At 43.9% G+C, this 16,738-nt stretch overlaps 1 protein-coding gene across 1 annotated transcript in view; it reads left to right on the top strand.

Annotated features, from left to right (window-relative positions):
• The window catches only part of LOC135883987 (glypican-5-like), a 632,305-nt gene that overhangs the window by 373,905 nt on the left and 241,662 nt on the right, over positions 1-16,738 (top strand). The window contains exon 7 of the mRNA XM_065411264.1: positions 10,866-10,986. Coding sequence (XP_065267336.1) covers positions 10,866-10,986 — 121 coding nt within the window. The remainder of the gene's footprint in view (positions 1-10,865; positions 10,987-16,738) is intronic.

The raw sequence follows: 16,738 nt of genomic DNA, 5'->3' as shown, positions 1-16,738 counted from the left end.
TATTAGCTGTCTATATTCAAATTGAAGGAGTATGGGGAATAAACAGGAAGAACTGGAAGTATTAGTACACAAGCTAAATTATAACTTAATTTGCATCACAGAGACTTGGTGGGATAAGTCTCATGAGTGGAATATTGTTATAGATGGGTATAGCTTGTTCAGGAAGGAAAGGGTAAAAAGGGAGGAGGGGTGGATTACACTACAAGAATATATACACGTGTTCTGAGGGCCAGAAAAAGGTAGGAGGCAGACCAGCTGGGAGACTCTGGGTAAAGGTAAAAGGGGTAAAAGTTAGGAGCGATGTAGGAGAGGGTCTATTATAGACCATGACAAGTGGAGACAGATGAGGCATTTCTAGAACAAATGACAGACATATCCAAAACACAAGACCTGATAGTAATGAGGAACTTTAATTACTCAGACATCTGCTGGAAAACTAATATGGTAAAAAACAAAATTTCCAAACCATTCTTGGACTGTATAGGAGACAACATTTTGTTCCAGAAAGTGGAAGAAATAACCAGCCATTTTAGACTTGATTCTTATGATCAGGAAGGAATTGGTAAGGAATCTGAAGGTGGAAGGCAATTGGGGTGAAAGTGATCATGAAATGATAGATTTCATGATTCTAAGGAAAGGAAGGAGTTAGAGCAGCAGAAGAAGGACAATAGACTTCAAAAACACAGACTTTAACACACTCCGACAATGGCTAGGTAAGGTCACATGGGAAGAAAATCTAAGGGGAAAAGGAGTTCAGGAGAGCTGGCAGTTTCTCAAGGATATGCTATTAAAGGCACACCTGCAAACTATTCCAATGCAAAAGAAAGAATAGTAAGAAGTCAAGATGGCTCCATCAGGATCTGAAAATCAAAAAGGAATCCTATAAAAAAGTGGAGACATGGACAAATTGCTAAGAAGAGTAGCACAAACATGCAGGAACAAAATCAGAAGGGCTAATGCACAAAATGAGTTACTCCTAGCAAGGGACATAAAAGGCAAGAAGAAGAGGTCCCTTAAATAAATTAGGAACAAGAGAAAGGTGAAGGAAAATGTAGGTCTTCTACTTAGCGGGTAAGCCAATAATTAATGGCATCAAGAAAGCTGAACTGTTTAATGCCTAGTGTGGTTCAGTCTTCACTAAGAAAGGTTAATGGTGACTAGATAGGTGACTAGATTCTCAATATTAACAACAAGGGGGAAGGAATGCAAGCCAAAGTAGGGAAATATCAGGTTAAACAATATTTAGATAAGTTAGGTATGTATTCAAGTCAGCAGAGTATTATGAAATTCATCCTAGGGTATTTAAGGAATTAGCTGAAGCAATCTTGAAAATTTTGCTATTAGCTTTGAGAACTCTTGGAGGATGGGTGAAGTCCCAGAAGACTACAGAACAGCAAACATAGTACCTATCTTTAAAAGGGGAACAAAGAGACCCATGGAAATATAGACCACTCATCCTAACTTCAATAGTGGGGAAGATACTGGAACAAATTATTAAACTATCAATTTGTAAGTAGCTGGAGGACAAAAAAGTTATAGGGAATAGCCAGCTATGCCAAATCAACCTACATTCCTTCTTTGACAGGGTTACAGGCCTGGTGGTTAGGGGGAAGCAGTAGATGTGATGTATCTTGATTTTTAGTAAGGCTTTTGACACACTCCCACATGACATTCTCATAAGCAAACTAGGGTAATGTGGTCAAGATGAAATTACTATAAGGTGGGTGCATGATTGGTTGAAAGACCAAACTCAAAGAGTAGTTATCAATGGTTTGCTATCAAACCAGGGGTGTGGGGGGCATATCTAGTGCAGTCCCACAGGGTCAGTCCTGGGCCCAGTACTGTCTAATATTTTCATTAATGACTTGAATAATGGAGTGGGGAGTATGCTTATAAATTTGCAGATGATACCAGGCTAGGAGAGGTTGCAAGCACTTTGGAGGACAAGCTTAGAATTCAATCGACCTTGACAAATTGGAGATGTCAATAAAGACAAGTGCAAAGTACTTCTCGTAGGAAGGAAAAATCAAATGCCCAACTGCAGAACTACTTTTGAGAAGAAAATGAGGGCTTAGATTTTCAAAGTGGCCTAAAGCAGTGGTCCTCAACCCAGAATGTGTGTACCTCTGGGGTTATGTAAAGGTCTTCCAGGGGGGTACATCAACTCATCTAGATATTTGCCTAGTTTTATAATGGCTACATAAAATGCACTACTGAAGTCAGTATAAACTAAAATTTCATACAGACAATGACTTGTTTATATTGCTCTATATACTGAAATGTAAGTACAATATTTATATTCCAATTGATTTATTATATAATTATGTGATAAAAATGAGAGTAAGCCATTTTTCAATAATACTGTGCTGTGACACTTTTGTATTTTTATGTCTGATTTTGTAAGTAAGTAGTTTTTAAGTGAGATGAAACTTGGGCGTACACAAGACAAATCAGACTCCTGAAAGGGGTACAGTAGTCTGGAAAGGTTGAGAGTCACTGACCTAAAGAATGTAGACATCCAATTTCCACTATAAATTAATAAGAATTGGGCCCCTGAATCCTATAAGCAGCTTTGAAAGTCCTAACATAGATAGTTTACATCAACTTCTGAGGTTTAGATATATTCAGCCAAATCCTCAGACAGAGTAAAATAGGACTAAAGTCAATAGAACTACACTGATTTACAGCAGATGAGTTCAGTGTATTCCTTGAAAAGACCTTGATATAATATCAAGTATGCAGTACACTCATATTATTTTAAAAAGAAATTGAGAAATTCAGCATACGAGACTGTGCATATGAATTTTGGTGGGGTTTCCATGTTGCTCTCTAATCCCCACTTTAAGTATATGTGGAAGCTGACTTCCTTATTCAGACTGAGTTCATTCAGGCTGGTCATCTGAGTTCAGAGTTTCTTTTTGATCCTGGGAAGAGCATAGACCATTAGCCATCACAGATCAGAGCACTGGGGTGCTTAATGGCATATAGTGGCCCTGCTCAGAGTAATAGCATCCTGAGGGAAATGGAGCAATGGAAATGGTCTCCCAGCTGGACACTGATCAATAATACATGGAACTGCTACCTATAAGAGCTTTGATCAGATGCTTGTAACCAAACTAGTACTGTCTCCTGTAGGGAACAGGGAAGGGAATGGTGTGATAATGCCACCCCCATTTGCCACTAAATATCATTACTACTGTATCTAATGCAGCTCCTGCAGCTGTCTGTCTGGAATCTTTTAGTTTTAATGTTTGTTCTCTGAAGCCTTTAGCTATCTAAAGAGCCAGTGGAAACACTGGGTTAGTTTTGGACATTGCATAGGCAGCACCTTTTATCTCTGTTTTTCTTCAGTTGTTTGGGAGCATCTTATATTTTGTCCCCTTTCAGATTACAAATGAAAAATAATAGTGTGTTTCAAAATCACTTGTATAGTTCTGACTTTAAAAAGAACTTCTAAAGCCAAAATATTTTTAAAAAATAAGGAAAGAAATGTATATTTATATTCAAAATATTATCCATGCCAGTGTCTAGGCAACAGTTTGCTTCTGACCCATTTCAAGCTTAGGATAATTGTGTGAGCTAAAAATCATCTAAACTGTACTTCTGGAAAGCTGTTAAGATTTTTTTAAATAACATTTTTAGCTTTTCCCAGTAGATCAGTAGAATAATGTTACTATTAAACCCACAGTTGTGAAACCGATTAGTAATTCTTCCTATATTTGCTATTCATTGCATGCTAGCAGAATGGTTAGTTCAGAATTACTGCATATAGATGATGTTTTTATACACATCTCCTGGTCTTTTTAACCTGTAGGTTGTTGATACAGACATTTCAGGGTCTAGTATGAATAAAGTACTACAGGAAATAGGGCGTAACTTTTTAATAATTAGAGTAATTAATTGTTGGAACAATTTACCAAGAGTCATGGTGGATTCTCCACAACTGACAATTTTTAAATCAAGATTGGATGTTTTTCTAAAAGATCTGCTCTAGGAATTATTTTTGGGTAAGTTCTTTGGCCCGTGTTACACAAGAGGTCAGGCTAGGTGATCACACTAGTCTCCCTTCTGGCCTTGGAATCTATGAATCACTGGCATTAACAATTCTGTACTACTATTTTTCAGTTAAATTACAGATTATTAGATAAAGTCAGCCAATTTCTGACTATTCTTAATGTACATTCTCAGTAATTCAGGATCTGTTGTCAGCACACAAAAAAATGTGTTACCTGGTGCAAAGAAGTAAACAAATCAAATTACCTTTCAGGAAATGTATGTTGTTTATTCCAAAGTACACCTCTACCCCGATATAACGCGGGTTCGCATACAACTTGGTAAAGCTCTGACAAACTGCTCTGAGCAGCGTGTTAAGGGTGCCGGGGCTGAGAGGTTGGATAAGGGGCAGATGGTCTTGGGGGCGGTCAGGGGCTCCCCCCCCCGCAGGGTCTGGGAGGCAGGAGCTGTGGGGGGGCACTTTTGGGGGCCCCGCAGTCCCAGAGTGGCCCTGGGGATTAGCGGGGGGCCGGGAGCAGCCCGGACTGCTTCCCTCGCCCTGGCCCCAGCCAGAGGAGGGAGCTTGGGGGAAGGGATCCCCCCCGCACTCACCGGCCGCAGCGGAAGCGGAGCAGCCCGGCCCTAGCCCGCTCCACTCTGCTACCTCCCAGCCGCGGCGCTCCACTTCCCGCCGTTGGTGAGTACGGGGGCCGTCCTTTCCCCAACCTCCCTGCACTCACCTGCCCCAGGCAAAAAAGCCTCCCGCCGCCCCCCCCCCCGGCGGGGAGTGCCAGGGGGGAGGGCGCCGAGCCCGGCCGGGGCCCCGCTCTCCCCGACCGGTCGGAGCGCCGGGGGGAGGGCGGCGAGCCCAGCCGGGGCCCCACTCTCCCCGCCCGGCCGGAGCGCCGGGGGGAGGGCGGCGAGCCCGGCCGGGGCCCCGCTCTCCCCAACCGGCCGGAGCGCCGGGAAAGGGCAGCCCCGCTCTTCCCGGCCGGCTGGAGTGCCGGGGGGAGGGCGGCGAGCCCGGCCGCGGCCCCGCTCTCCCCGGGTGAGTGCCGCCCCCCTCCAGGTGCCGCCCCAAGCACATGCTTGGAGGGCTGGTGCCTGGAGCCGGCCCTGCCCTCAGCGACACAGCTGGGGCCGGGGCAAGGAAAGTGGAGCAGGCTGGGGCCGCGTCGCTCTGCTTCCTGCCACAGGTGAGTGTGGGGGGGGGCATCCTTTCCCCAACCTCCCCACACTCACCGATGGGGGGGAAGTAAAGTGCCGCGGCTGGGAGGTGATGGAGTGGAGCAGGCTGTGGCCGGGCTGCTCCGCTTCCTGCCACTGCCGGTGAGTGCCTGTCAGGAGGTGGGGGGGAGGGGGGTGGATAGGAGTCGGAGCAGTCAGGGGACAGGGAGCAGGAAGGTTGGGTAGGGAGTGGGGTCCTGGGGGTGATTAGGGACGGGGGTCTCTGGAGGGGGCGGTCAGAGAACAAGGAAGAGGGAGGGCCAGAGCAAGTTCGATATAACACGGTCTCACCTATAACACAGTGAGATTTTTTGTTTCCCGAGGACCGCGTTATATCGGGGTAGAGGTGTATATCAGACCTGATACAGAGTGTCAAGGCTGTATCCCCACTTTGAACTTTAGGGTACAAATGTAGGGGCCTGCATGAAAACTTCTAAGCTTATCTACCAGCTTAGCTCTGGTCCGCTGCCACCATTTTAAGAATTCCCTCCCTGGGAAGCCTTGAGAAACCTTTCACCAATTCCCTGGTGAATACAGATCCAAACTCCTTGGATCTTAAACAAGGAGAAATTGACCCTTCCCCCCTCCTTCCTTTCACCAACTCCTGGTGAATACAGATCCAAACCCCCTTTGGATCTTAAAACAAGGAGAAATCAATCAGGTTCTTAAAAAGAAGGCTTTTAATTAAAGCAAAAGGTAAAAATCATCTCTGCAAAATCAGTATGGAAAATAACTTTACAGGGTAATCAAACTTAAAGAGCTCAGAGGAATCCCCTCTGTCTTAGGTTCAAAGTATAGCAAACAAGATAAGCACTCTAGTAAAAGGTACATTTACAAGTTGAGAAAAACAAAGTAAATCTAAGACGCCTTGCCTGGCTTTTACTTACAATTTTGAAATAAGAGAGACTTGTTTAGAAAGATGGGGAGAACCTGGATTGATGTCTGGTCCCTCTCAGTCCCAAGAGCGAACAACCCCTTAAACAAAGGACACACACAAAAGCCTTTCCCCCCCCAAGATTTGAAAGTATCTTGTCCCCTTATTGGTCCTTGGGGTCAGGTGTCAGCCAGGTTACCCGAGCTTCTTAACCCTTTACAGGTAAAAGGATTTGGAGTCTCTGGCTAGGAGGGATTCCATAGCACTGTACACAGGAGAGCTGTCACCCTTCCCTCTATAGTTATGACACAGAGCCAGCAGATTAATTCTGTGCTTACAGGATAGGATTTCAAGTCAGATGGATGTATAGCTCCCTCCTGGAACAATCCTGATCTCCAGTTGTGGCAGCCTGCACATAGTCCTCCTTCCTCAGTGGCTCTGTGACTCACTTTGGGTTGTTACCGTGCCTTCTCTCTGTTATGTTTGACAACATACACAGAGAAGTTAGATAAAAATACACAATACTCTTGCTGGAAGGTTGCAACGTAACGCTGTGTCTTAGAATTGAGAACAATAGTGCACAAGCACCAAGAGAGAGACAGCAAGTTGCTCCTTAAAACAGAGGCACAATTCAACCCGCAGTACTCTAGGCTGGTGCTCTGCACTCTGACTCTGATCACACACATCCCTACTTAGCCTCTTCACCTGCAAACAGGTCCAGGAAACCCCTTACAAGTTCAAGTGATAGTTTATCATGTTAACATGGTTTTCAATACCCTTCATTCTCCTTCCCCTCAAGAGCAACCAAGGGGGCCATATCTTCTCTTATTGCTGGAACCCACCTCCCTACAGCCAATGGACTGGACTCAGTCCATTCTTTCTGGACTCAGTGTTGTTGTAGCCATGTCAGTCCCAGGATATTAGAGAGAGAAGGTGGGTGAAATAATATCTTTTACTGGACTGACTTCTGTGGGTGAGAGACAAGAATTCACAGCTCAGGTCAGCTGCATGTAAGCTTGTCTCTCTCACCAGCAGAAGTTGGCCCAATAAAAGATATTACCTCACCCACCTTGTCTCTCTGGACTCAGTTTGTTAGAGAAGTGTTCTATATGTAAATAGTTAATGGATAAGGTGCCAGTAAGTGGCACCGAAGAAGATGGACTAAAGTTCTTGGGTTTTCTAGGACCAATAGTTGTTGTGCTCTGCAAATGGCTTCCTCTGGCTGCACTTAACATCAGCTCCTGTCACAGTTCATATGTCTGGGCAGTCCCAGCCACATCCGGGGCCTGCAGTTGGCTGCCCAGGCATGTCAGTCATGCTATTTGTACGGCCTCTACAGGCTATTCATGTCTCAAGCATGTGAGTAAGCAGACCCTTGAGGTCCTGTGGGTCCTAACCCTCTCTCCAGAGAGCAGTTGGCTATAGGTGTAACGGATTGAATATGAATATAAATAGCTCTAGAAGATAGAGCCGCCAAATTTGATATATGCTTTCCCTGAATCCAAGATTAAATGATGGGAAATGACAAAATGGGAACTGACTGCCTAGGAACGAGTGCTGTGGGGTCATAGTTGATCACAAGCTAAATATGAGTCAGCAGTGCAATGCTGTTGCAAAAAAAGAAAACATCATTCTGGGATGAATTAGCAGGAGTATTGTAAGCAAGACACAAGAAGTAATTCTTCCGCTCTACTCCGTGCTGATTAGGCCTCAACTGGAATATTGTGTCCAGTTCTGGGCGCCACATTTCAGGAAAAATGTGGACAAATTGGAGAAAGTCCAGAGAAGAGCAACAAATATGATTAAAGGTCTAGAAAACATGACCAATGAGGGAAGATTGAAAAAACTGGGTTTGTTTAGTCTGGAGAAGATAAGACTGAGGGGGGGACATGATAACAGTTATCAAGTACATAAAAGGTTGTTACAAGAAGGAGGGAGAAGAATTGTTCCCATTAACCTCTGAGGATAGGAGAAGAGGCAATGAGCTTAAATTGCAGCAAGGGCAGTTTAGGTTGGACATTAGGAAAAACTTTCTAACGGTCAGGGTGGTTAAGCACTGGAATAAATTGCTGAGGGAGGTTGTAGAATCTCCATCATTGGGGAATTTTAAGAGCAGGTTGGACAAACACCTGTCAGGGATGGTCTAGATAATACATAGTCCTGCCTTGAGTGCAGGGGGCTGGACTAGATGACCTTTCGTGGTCCCTTCCAGTTCTATGATTCTATGATATCTAAATATCAAACACTAACAATGACTTGGGCAGCAGACTGATTTGAACATTGTCTTGGAGTCTAGGGGCTCAGTCCTGCAAACACATACAGACATGCTTATATTTAAGCACACAAATAGCCCCACTGATCTGAATGGACTTTGGACTCAACCAAATATAGATAATGAAAGTTATGCCATTTTTCTTCATCTAAATTAAGTAAAAGAGGGTGCCATGTAGCAACAAGCAATATAATAACATTGGGTAAGATTTGTACCTCCAGGCATTGGAATCCCTCAGGGGATCATTGGCATGGAAAATGAATAAGGCTCACTGGATGGGGTGGCTAAAGGCATTGCTTCTGGTTGGATCATATTTACACAAAATCTGTATAATGCTATATGCCTTTAATGCTGCTGAAAAGCATTGAATGGAGGCTTGTGATTTGCAGAGTTAAAGCAATATCATTAGCAGGTGGAAAAAAAGCTTTTTTACCTTCTTTATCGTTGTGATGCCCAGAATATCTGGAGAAACTCTGATAGCTATAGCAAGTGATAAAATGCATAGAGCAATAAGAATAGGTAGCAAAGCATTCCCTTGCCTTGTGCTGCTGTTTGTGATGGGAAGATGTTCAGACAAAGGAATGCACGTGGAGAATTGTAGAACAGTTTGATGGAGGCTATAAATTGATGTCCATAACTAAATTCCTCCTGTACTGCAACAGGATGATCCCAGAGTTGCATCAAATGCCTTCTCTGCATCTAATACTAGGAGACAGGCTGCTATTGGTTGTGTATTTTAACACAATGAATGTTTTGGGGGTTTTTTAAATCTATTATTTTGCACTTTTTATTCTTCCCTGCTCTCATTCATGCTTTCCTTTCTCTGCAAGGTTAAAGTCATTGATAATTTTCCTTAAAAACTGACCATGCCACCTCCTCTATTCTTCACCAGAATTTCAAGCATACCCTTGAATTCGAATGTTAAATGACAGTATGTAATGTTTTTACTGTCACGTTTACTTGAAATCTAACTTTATTCACTTGTTTGGTTTTAATTAAGATAGGACAAACATCCTAGTAAAAGTCCAATTATAATTTGCAATTATGTTAGTCACTAAGAGAAGAGATAATTTATGCTGGCATTTTCAAAGGGTATTAGGTGCCCGACTCTAATTGAAAGCCAATACAAGTTGAACGCCTAATTCTCTTAGCCCCTTGTGAAAGCCCCATCCTTAGTTTTCCAGTCTTAAAAAGCTATCAAGGGAAGATTGCTGACAGACTGAAAGAACATCTGAGTTATCATGTAGAGAATGTAGCTGTGGCTAAGGAGAAAATTGTAACGGGACCTTTCTCTTTGAGTTCCAATCCAGAAGAATGCAACCTCCTCCTGCTTGAGTTTACAAAGGCGTACATTTGGTATGATGATTCACAGTTCCCAAGCAGATATGGATGCATGGAGAAGCCAGTTGTTGAGTGACCTTCCCCATCAGTCCCATTGCCTAATTGGGCCATGAATACCTCCTTCTCCAGTTTTGCTGCAGAGGAGGTGCAGGAAAATCAAAGTAGTTTGCATAGGATCCCCAGAAGCATGGGGCCCCAATTCGTTCCTTGTATTTAAGGATGCAAAGACAAGTAGAAAAAACAATATCTTGGTGCTGAAACAGAACTACAGCAATGACTGAATGATTAGTTGGTGTGTGTCTATAACTTTGTCCATGGTGATAGGATGAGGATGCTGATAGAGGCAGGCATTTACTGTGTGAGAACAGCTGATGTTTTTCAGATCCAAAGGTTTAAGGTGAGATTGCCTAGAGGCAGGCACTACGTATGTATATATCTGAACTGCTCCTAACAAAGTCATAATGATAAAGATAATGCATGACTGAGATGAAGACTGCTGATGTATCAGATTGTGCCGCTTGAAGGAGTTCTTACAGTACATCTAAGGCTGAAGCCCAGCAGGCAATCTCATCTTCTGAATTGCTGACCTCTCCTGAAAAGCCTCATTTCACTGAGTGGAACATTTCCCCTGCTGATTGAGAAATTGTACAGCATTGCCAACTCTTGCGATTTTACTGCAAGTCTCGCGATATTTCTTGTCTTCCTTAAAGCCCCTGGATTCCAGTGATTATGTGAGAATCTCAAATTTGATTTATAAAGCAAGTTTCCAGCCCTTAGAGTTGTGCAGAAAAGCTTGAAACATAAACCTGAAGGGTTCAAACACCAAAATATAAATAAGAAACCTGAAATGTTGTTTTTTTTAAAATCTCTCATGATCTTTTTGGGGACTGACTTGTGATATTGGAATGGTTGGAGCTGATAATAACTGCAAGAAATCATGTCATTTTATGCAGATTTGGGGTGATGAAAGAATTGTTTGCACTAATTACACTATTTACAAACATGTTTGTTTTGTAATATGTTTATTGACTCTGACACATTAAGGAAAATTTGTGTATGTTCATTATTCTAATGAAAATAGCCTGTAAAATGTTACCCTCTCATTTTCAGTGTAAATATTTTCTCTCTGGTTGAACTTTTGTTCCGGTTTTTTTTTAGTTACACCAGCAGAGTTGTTTCCAATGGACTGAAGGCACAAATTAATAACCCAGAATTGAAAGTCAAAGGATTAGACCCTCTCATCAGTCATTTAATTGACAAACTTCATCATTTTAACCAGGTAAGTAAGTCTCACAATTAAAAGCTTTTCCACGTTGGGTCTTAGAAGGGATCTGAAGGTAAATACACTGGGGTACAGTAATTCCTCGCTTAACGTTGTAGTTATGTTCCTGAAAAATGCGACTTTAAGTGAAACAATGTTAAGCGAATCCAATTTCCCCATAAGAATTAATGTAAATGGGGGGGTTAGGTTCCAGGGGAAAAAATTTCACCAGACAAAAAAATATATATTATATAGATATACACACAGTATACATTTTAAACAAACAATTTAATACTGTTCACAGCTATGATGATTGTGAAGCTTGGTTGAGGTGGTGAAGTTAGAGGGTGGAAGAGGGAGGGATATTTCCCAGGAAATGCCTTGCTGTTAAATGATGAACTAGCACTCTGAGCCCTCAAGGGTTAACCCTGAGCCCTCAAGGGTTAACACATTATTGTTAATGTAGCCTCTCATCAAGGCAGCACGAACAGGAGAGAGGGGAGACAGCATAGCAGACAGAGACAGACACACAACTTGTGTGTGGGAGAGAGAGAGAGATGCACACTGCCCCTTTAAGTAAGCTGACCCACTCTTAAGGGCATTGTCTTTTTAAGTGGATCAGGAAGTTGAGATAGCAGCTGCTGCCCCAAGCGCTCTCTGTCTCTCTCCGTCAGTGTCCCCTCCCTGCTCTATATGGAGAAGGGGTAAGCAGGGTGCAGGAGCAGGGGGAGGGGGACACCCTGACATTACACCCCCCCGTTTCTCCCCCCTGCACAGCAAGCAGGAGTCTCTGGGAGCAGCTCCAAGGCAGAGGGCAGGAGCAGCACATGGCAGCGGGGGGAGGGACAGCTGAACTGCCAATTGCTAGCCTGCTGGGCGGCTGCAGCACAAGGAATTTAGGGGAGCGGGGAGCTGATTGATAGGGGGGCTGCCGGTCCATCCTGGTTACAAGCCCCCACCAGCTAGCTGCAACAGGCTGCTCTTCCTGCAAGCAGTGGACAAAGTAGGCGGCTGCCAAACGACGTTAGAAGGGAGCATTGCGCAACTTTAAACGAGTATGTTCCCTAACTGATCAGCAACATAACAATGAAACAATGTTAACCGGGACGACTTTAAGTGAGGAGTTACTGTATATTGTATGCTATACTGAAGCACAGAACCGAAAGAACAGTGCTGTGGGATGGTGGCATAACTGGGCTATAAACTACTTTTGTGCCTTGGGTGCTGGTCCAATTTATGGCAGCCTTTCCACAGTTGTCAATGGGCTGCTCTGCAACCCAGAGTCCCTGAGGGCTGGGGAGATGCCTCCTTATCTGCAGCCCCATTCATTACATAGGGGCCTGTGACAAGTGTGAAGCTGCCTATGCCATCCTATGATGTTCCTAGGCTGGTGGAATTTTCCTTCAGCCTGGAGCAGACTTGTTTGCTGCCAGAGTGGATCCCCAAATCTGTGGTGACTGAATTCCATAGAATACCATAGTCAGAATACAGAGTTTGACTAGGTCAATTAACCTTGTGTGCAACTTTCAAAATGTTTCCTTGCCTGAGTGTGATTTCTAACCTTTCCAGCCATAAAAGGAAAGATGATCTGCCAATATGTTTACCAGAAACATGATTAACCTAGTCTGCGTAAACTCTCCGCTCATGCTCCCTTGGTTGTGCTTGCTGTCCAACCCGAACTGCTGTGTTTCAGTGCTGAATCCATCATGATTCTATTGTACTATTGCTTCAGCACAACTCAATGCAAGTTGCAGAAATAGCGTCAGTCTAAATTAGCTAGAGCTAACAGATTTAACAGCAATTGATTTTCATTTAAAGTAGACATGTTTTCTTGTCCAATTGAAAGGATGTTTACAGCTTGTGTCTTTGGAGTCTGCAGTATTTATACATGAACTCATCCCTAATTTTTCACCATAAGAGAGTGGTATAGCATGAGACTGAAAATAGGCAGTTTATAGGAAATGGTTATTGGACCTAACCTCATCTGCTCTGGAAGATATGGAGGAGAAAGTAATCTGCACCAGATAATGTACTAGGGTGAATTATTTTCTTCCTGGGTCTGGGAGGAAGCAAGGAACTGACTAGCTATGACTCTGTGCAGGGCCGGCTCCAGGCACCAGTGTAGCAAGCAGGTGCCTGGGGCGGCCGATGAAGAGGAGGGCGACATGTCTGGCCGTTCGGCGGCAATTCGGTGGCAGGGCCGTCACTCTCTCTCGGAGCGAAGGACCTGCCGCCGTAGAATGAAGCGGCGCTAGACCTGCCACCGATCGCGGTTGCGGCTTTTTTTTTTTTTCTGCTTGGGGCAGCAAAAACGCTAGAGCTGGCCCTGACTCTGTGTCAACAGTTGGTCCTGGAGAAGCACAACTTTGTACTGCGCCTTACCCAGGGCTTGTGGCAAATCCACAATCTAGCCATCAATTAGTACTGCTATTAAATTTAAGCTGGTTCTAATATTTCTCTAGGCTGAAGATTTAGGGATCCTTTGTATTATGCTGTTTGATTTAACTTGCCATTGGGAATTATAACGTCCAATAGGATGTGGTATTTAATATTGCAGTGAAATAAATATTATTAAGCCAGATTGGGTAAAGTGATTATTCATTATTTATTGGCTTTTGCATGTTATCAAATAGTGTTAATTTACTTTATAAATAGTCATTATAATTGATCTGTGTAATTTCTATAAACTCTGACAATGAAATGTAATTAGAAATAGATTGTCTGAGTGTCTGTGTATAACCACAATGCTGGTCACGCAGCTCTGACCCCAGCACCCTGTCAGCAAACTCCAGACATGCTCTGGCTTCCAGCAGCCTTGGTTCCTACTTACAGAGTAATTCCAATACACTGCCAGTCCTGGATTTCTCTTCCCCACCCCCACAAAAAAACCAGGTACTCTGCACTGTCTAGCCCTTTCCTGGGCAGTTCAGATATAGGTCCATTGCCCCTTTAAGGAGATCAACATAGAATCATAGGAATGGAACGGACCTCAATAGGTCATCTAGTCCGGTCCCCAACATTCATGACAGGAGTAAGTATTATCTGCACCATCCCTGACAGGTGTTTGTCTAACCTGCTTTTAAAAATCTCCAATGATGGAGATTCTACAACCTCCCTCGGCAATTTATTCCAGTGCTTAACCACCCTGACAGTTAGGAAGTTTTTCCTGATGGCCAACTTAAACCGCCCCTGCTGCAATTTAAGCCCACTGCTTCTTGCCCTATCCTCAGAGGTTAAGGAGAACAATTTTTGTCCCTTCTCCTTGTAACAGCCTTTTATGTACTTGATAACTGTTATCATGTCCCCCCTCAGTCTTTTCTTCTCCAGACTAAACAAACCCAGTTTTTTTCAATCTTCCTCATAGGTCATGTTTTCTAGACCTTTAATCATTTTTGTCTCTCTTCTCTGGACTCTCTCCAATTTATCCACATCCTTCCTGAAATGTGGCACCCAGAACTGGACACAATACTCCAGTTGAGACCTAATCAGTGCAGAGTAGGGCAGAAGAATTACTTCTTGTGTCTTGCTTACAACACTCCTGCGAATACATCCCAGAATGATGTTTGCTTTTTTTGCAACAGTGTTACATTGTTCACTCATATTTAGCTTGTGATTCACTATGACCCCCAGATCCTTTTCCGCAGTACTCCTTCCTAGGGAGCCATTTCCCATTTTGTATGTGTGCAACTGCTTTTTCCTTCCTAAGTGGAGTACTTTGCATTTGTCGCGATTGAATTTCATCCTATTTACTTCAGACCAATTCTCCAGTTTGTCCAGATCATTTTGAATTGTAATCCACCAAAGCACTTGCAACCCCTCCCAACGTGGTATTGTCTGCAAACTTTATAATTGTACTCTCTATGCTATTATATAAATCATTGATGAAGATATTGACCAGAACCAGACCCAGAAATGATCCCTGCAGGAACCCCACTCATTATGCCCTTCCAGCTTGACTGTGAACCACTGATAACTATTCTCTGGAAATGGTTTTTCAACCAGTTATGCACCCACCTTATAATAGCTCCATCAAGGTTGTATTTCCCTAGTTGGTTTATGAGATAGTCATGCAAGACAGTATCAAAAGCCTTACAAAATTTGATATACCACATTTACCCCCCGCCCCGCCACAAGGCTTGTTACCCTGTCGAAGAAAGCTATACGTTGGTTTGACATGATTCCTTGGCAAATCCATGCCGATTGTCACTTATCTTATCGTCTTCCAGGTGTTTGCAAATTGATTGCTTAATTATTTGCTCCATTATCTTTCCGGGTACTGAAGTTAAGCTGACTAGTCTGTAATTCCCCAGGTTGTCCTTATTTTCCTTTTTATAGATTTGCACAATATTTGCCCTTTTCCAGTCCTCTGGAATCTCTCCCATCTTCCATGACTTTTCAAAGATAATCACTAATGGCTCAGATATCTCCCCAGTCAGCTCCTTGAGTATTCTAAGATGTATTTCAGGCCCTGGTGACTTGAAGACATTGACCTTGTCTAGGTAATTTTTAACTTGTTATTTCCCTATTTTGGCCTCTGATCCTTCCTCATTTTTGCTGGCATTCACTATGTTAGCTTTCCAATTGCACTTACCTTTTTTGTGAAAACTGAAACAAAAAATCATTTAGCATTTCTGCCATTTCCACATTTTCTGTTATTGTATCTCCCGCTTATTGACTAATGGGCCTACCCTGTCCTTGGTCTTCCTCTTGCTTCTAATGTATTTGTAGAACGTTCTCTTGTTACCCTTTATGTCTCTAGGTAGTTTAATCTCATTTTGTGCCTTGGCCTTTCTAATTTTATTCCTACATACTTGTGTTATTTGTTTATATTCATCCTTTGTAATTTGACCTTGTAGCGGTGCGACGACTCACCGGCGCGGCACCTCCTGCTGGTCGTCCTTGGAATTAGCTCTTCCAGCCCAGAGCGCCCTCTGCAGGCTGGTGTCTCATCTGCCACTGTCCCCCGTGCCCCTCCTGGACCCCAGTGCCCCTTTATCTTGGGGTTTTGCCCCCTGGCAGTGCCCCACTCTCTGTGTCTCCCCTCCCAGGGAAACACCCACCCTCTATCCCCACCTTGCCTCAGTGGCTACTGCCAGTCATTGTCTAGCCCCCGCTCACTGGGGCATACTGCAGTCTGTAAACCTCTCATCATCGGCAAGGGGGTTAGAACCTGCTGCCTTTGCCTATCTCTGGGCTGCCCCAGAACCCTTTTTGGCCTTTTAGCAAGGCCTGCAGCCTGGGGTTTTACGAGGCTGGAGCTCCCCAGCTCCCTCTGCCCTTCCCCAGCACTGCTCCACCTCAGGTACCCTTCTCAGCTCCCAGGCAGCCCAGTCCTTCTCTCTCAGGAGCTAGAGAGAGAGTCTCTTTCTCAGCTCCTGGCCCCCAGCCCTCTTATAAGGGCCAGCTGGGCCCTGATTGAGCTGGCCACAGCTGTGGCTGCTTCCCCAATCAGCTTAGCCTTTCACAGCTGCAGCCCTTTCCAGGGCTGCTTTTACCCTCGTTCTGCAGGAGCGGGGCAGCCACCCCATTACAGACCTAGTTTCCACTTTTTGTAGGACTCCTTTTTGAGTTTTAGATCATTGAAGATCTCCTGGTTAAGCCAGGGTGGTCTCTTGCCATTCTTCCGATCTTTCCTAAACAGTGGGATAGTTTGCACATGTGCCCTTAATAATGTCTCTTTGAAAAACTGCTAACTCTCTTGAACTGTTTTTCCCCTTAGACTTGCTTCCCTTGGAGTTATCCAAACAATTCACAGCTCTGGATTAGTTTT

This window comes from Emys orbicularis, chromosome 9, assembly GCF_028017835.1.
Source record: "Emys orbicularis isolate rEmyOrb1 chromosome 9, rEmyOrb1.hap1, whole genome shotgun sequence".
Taxonomy (NCBI): Eukaryota; Metazoa; Chordata; order Testudines; family Emydidae; genus Emys; species Emys orbicularis.
Note: the sequence above shows the minus strand (reverse complement) of the source record. Positions and strands in the feature narration are given on the sequence as shown.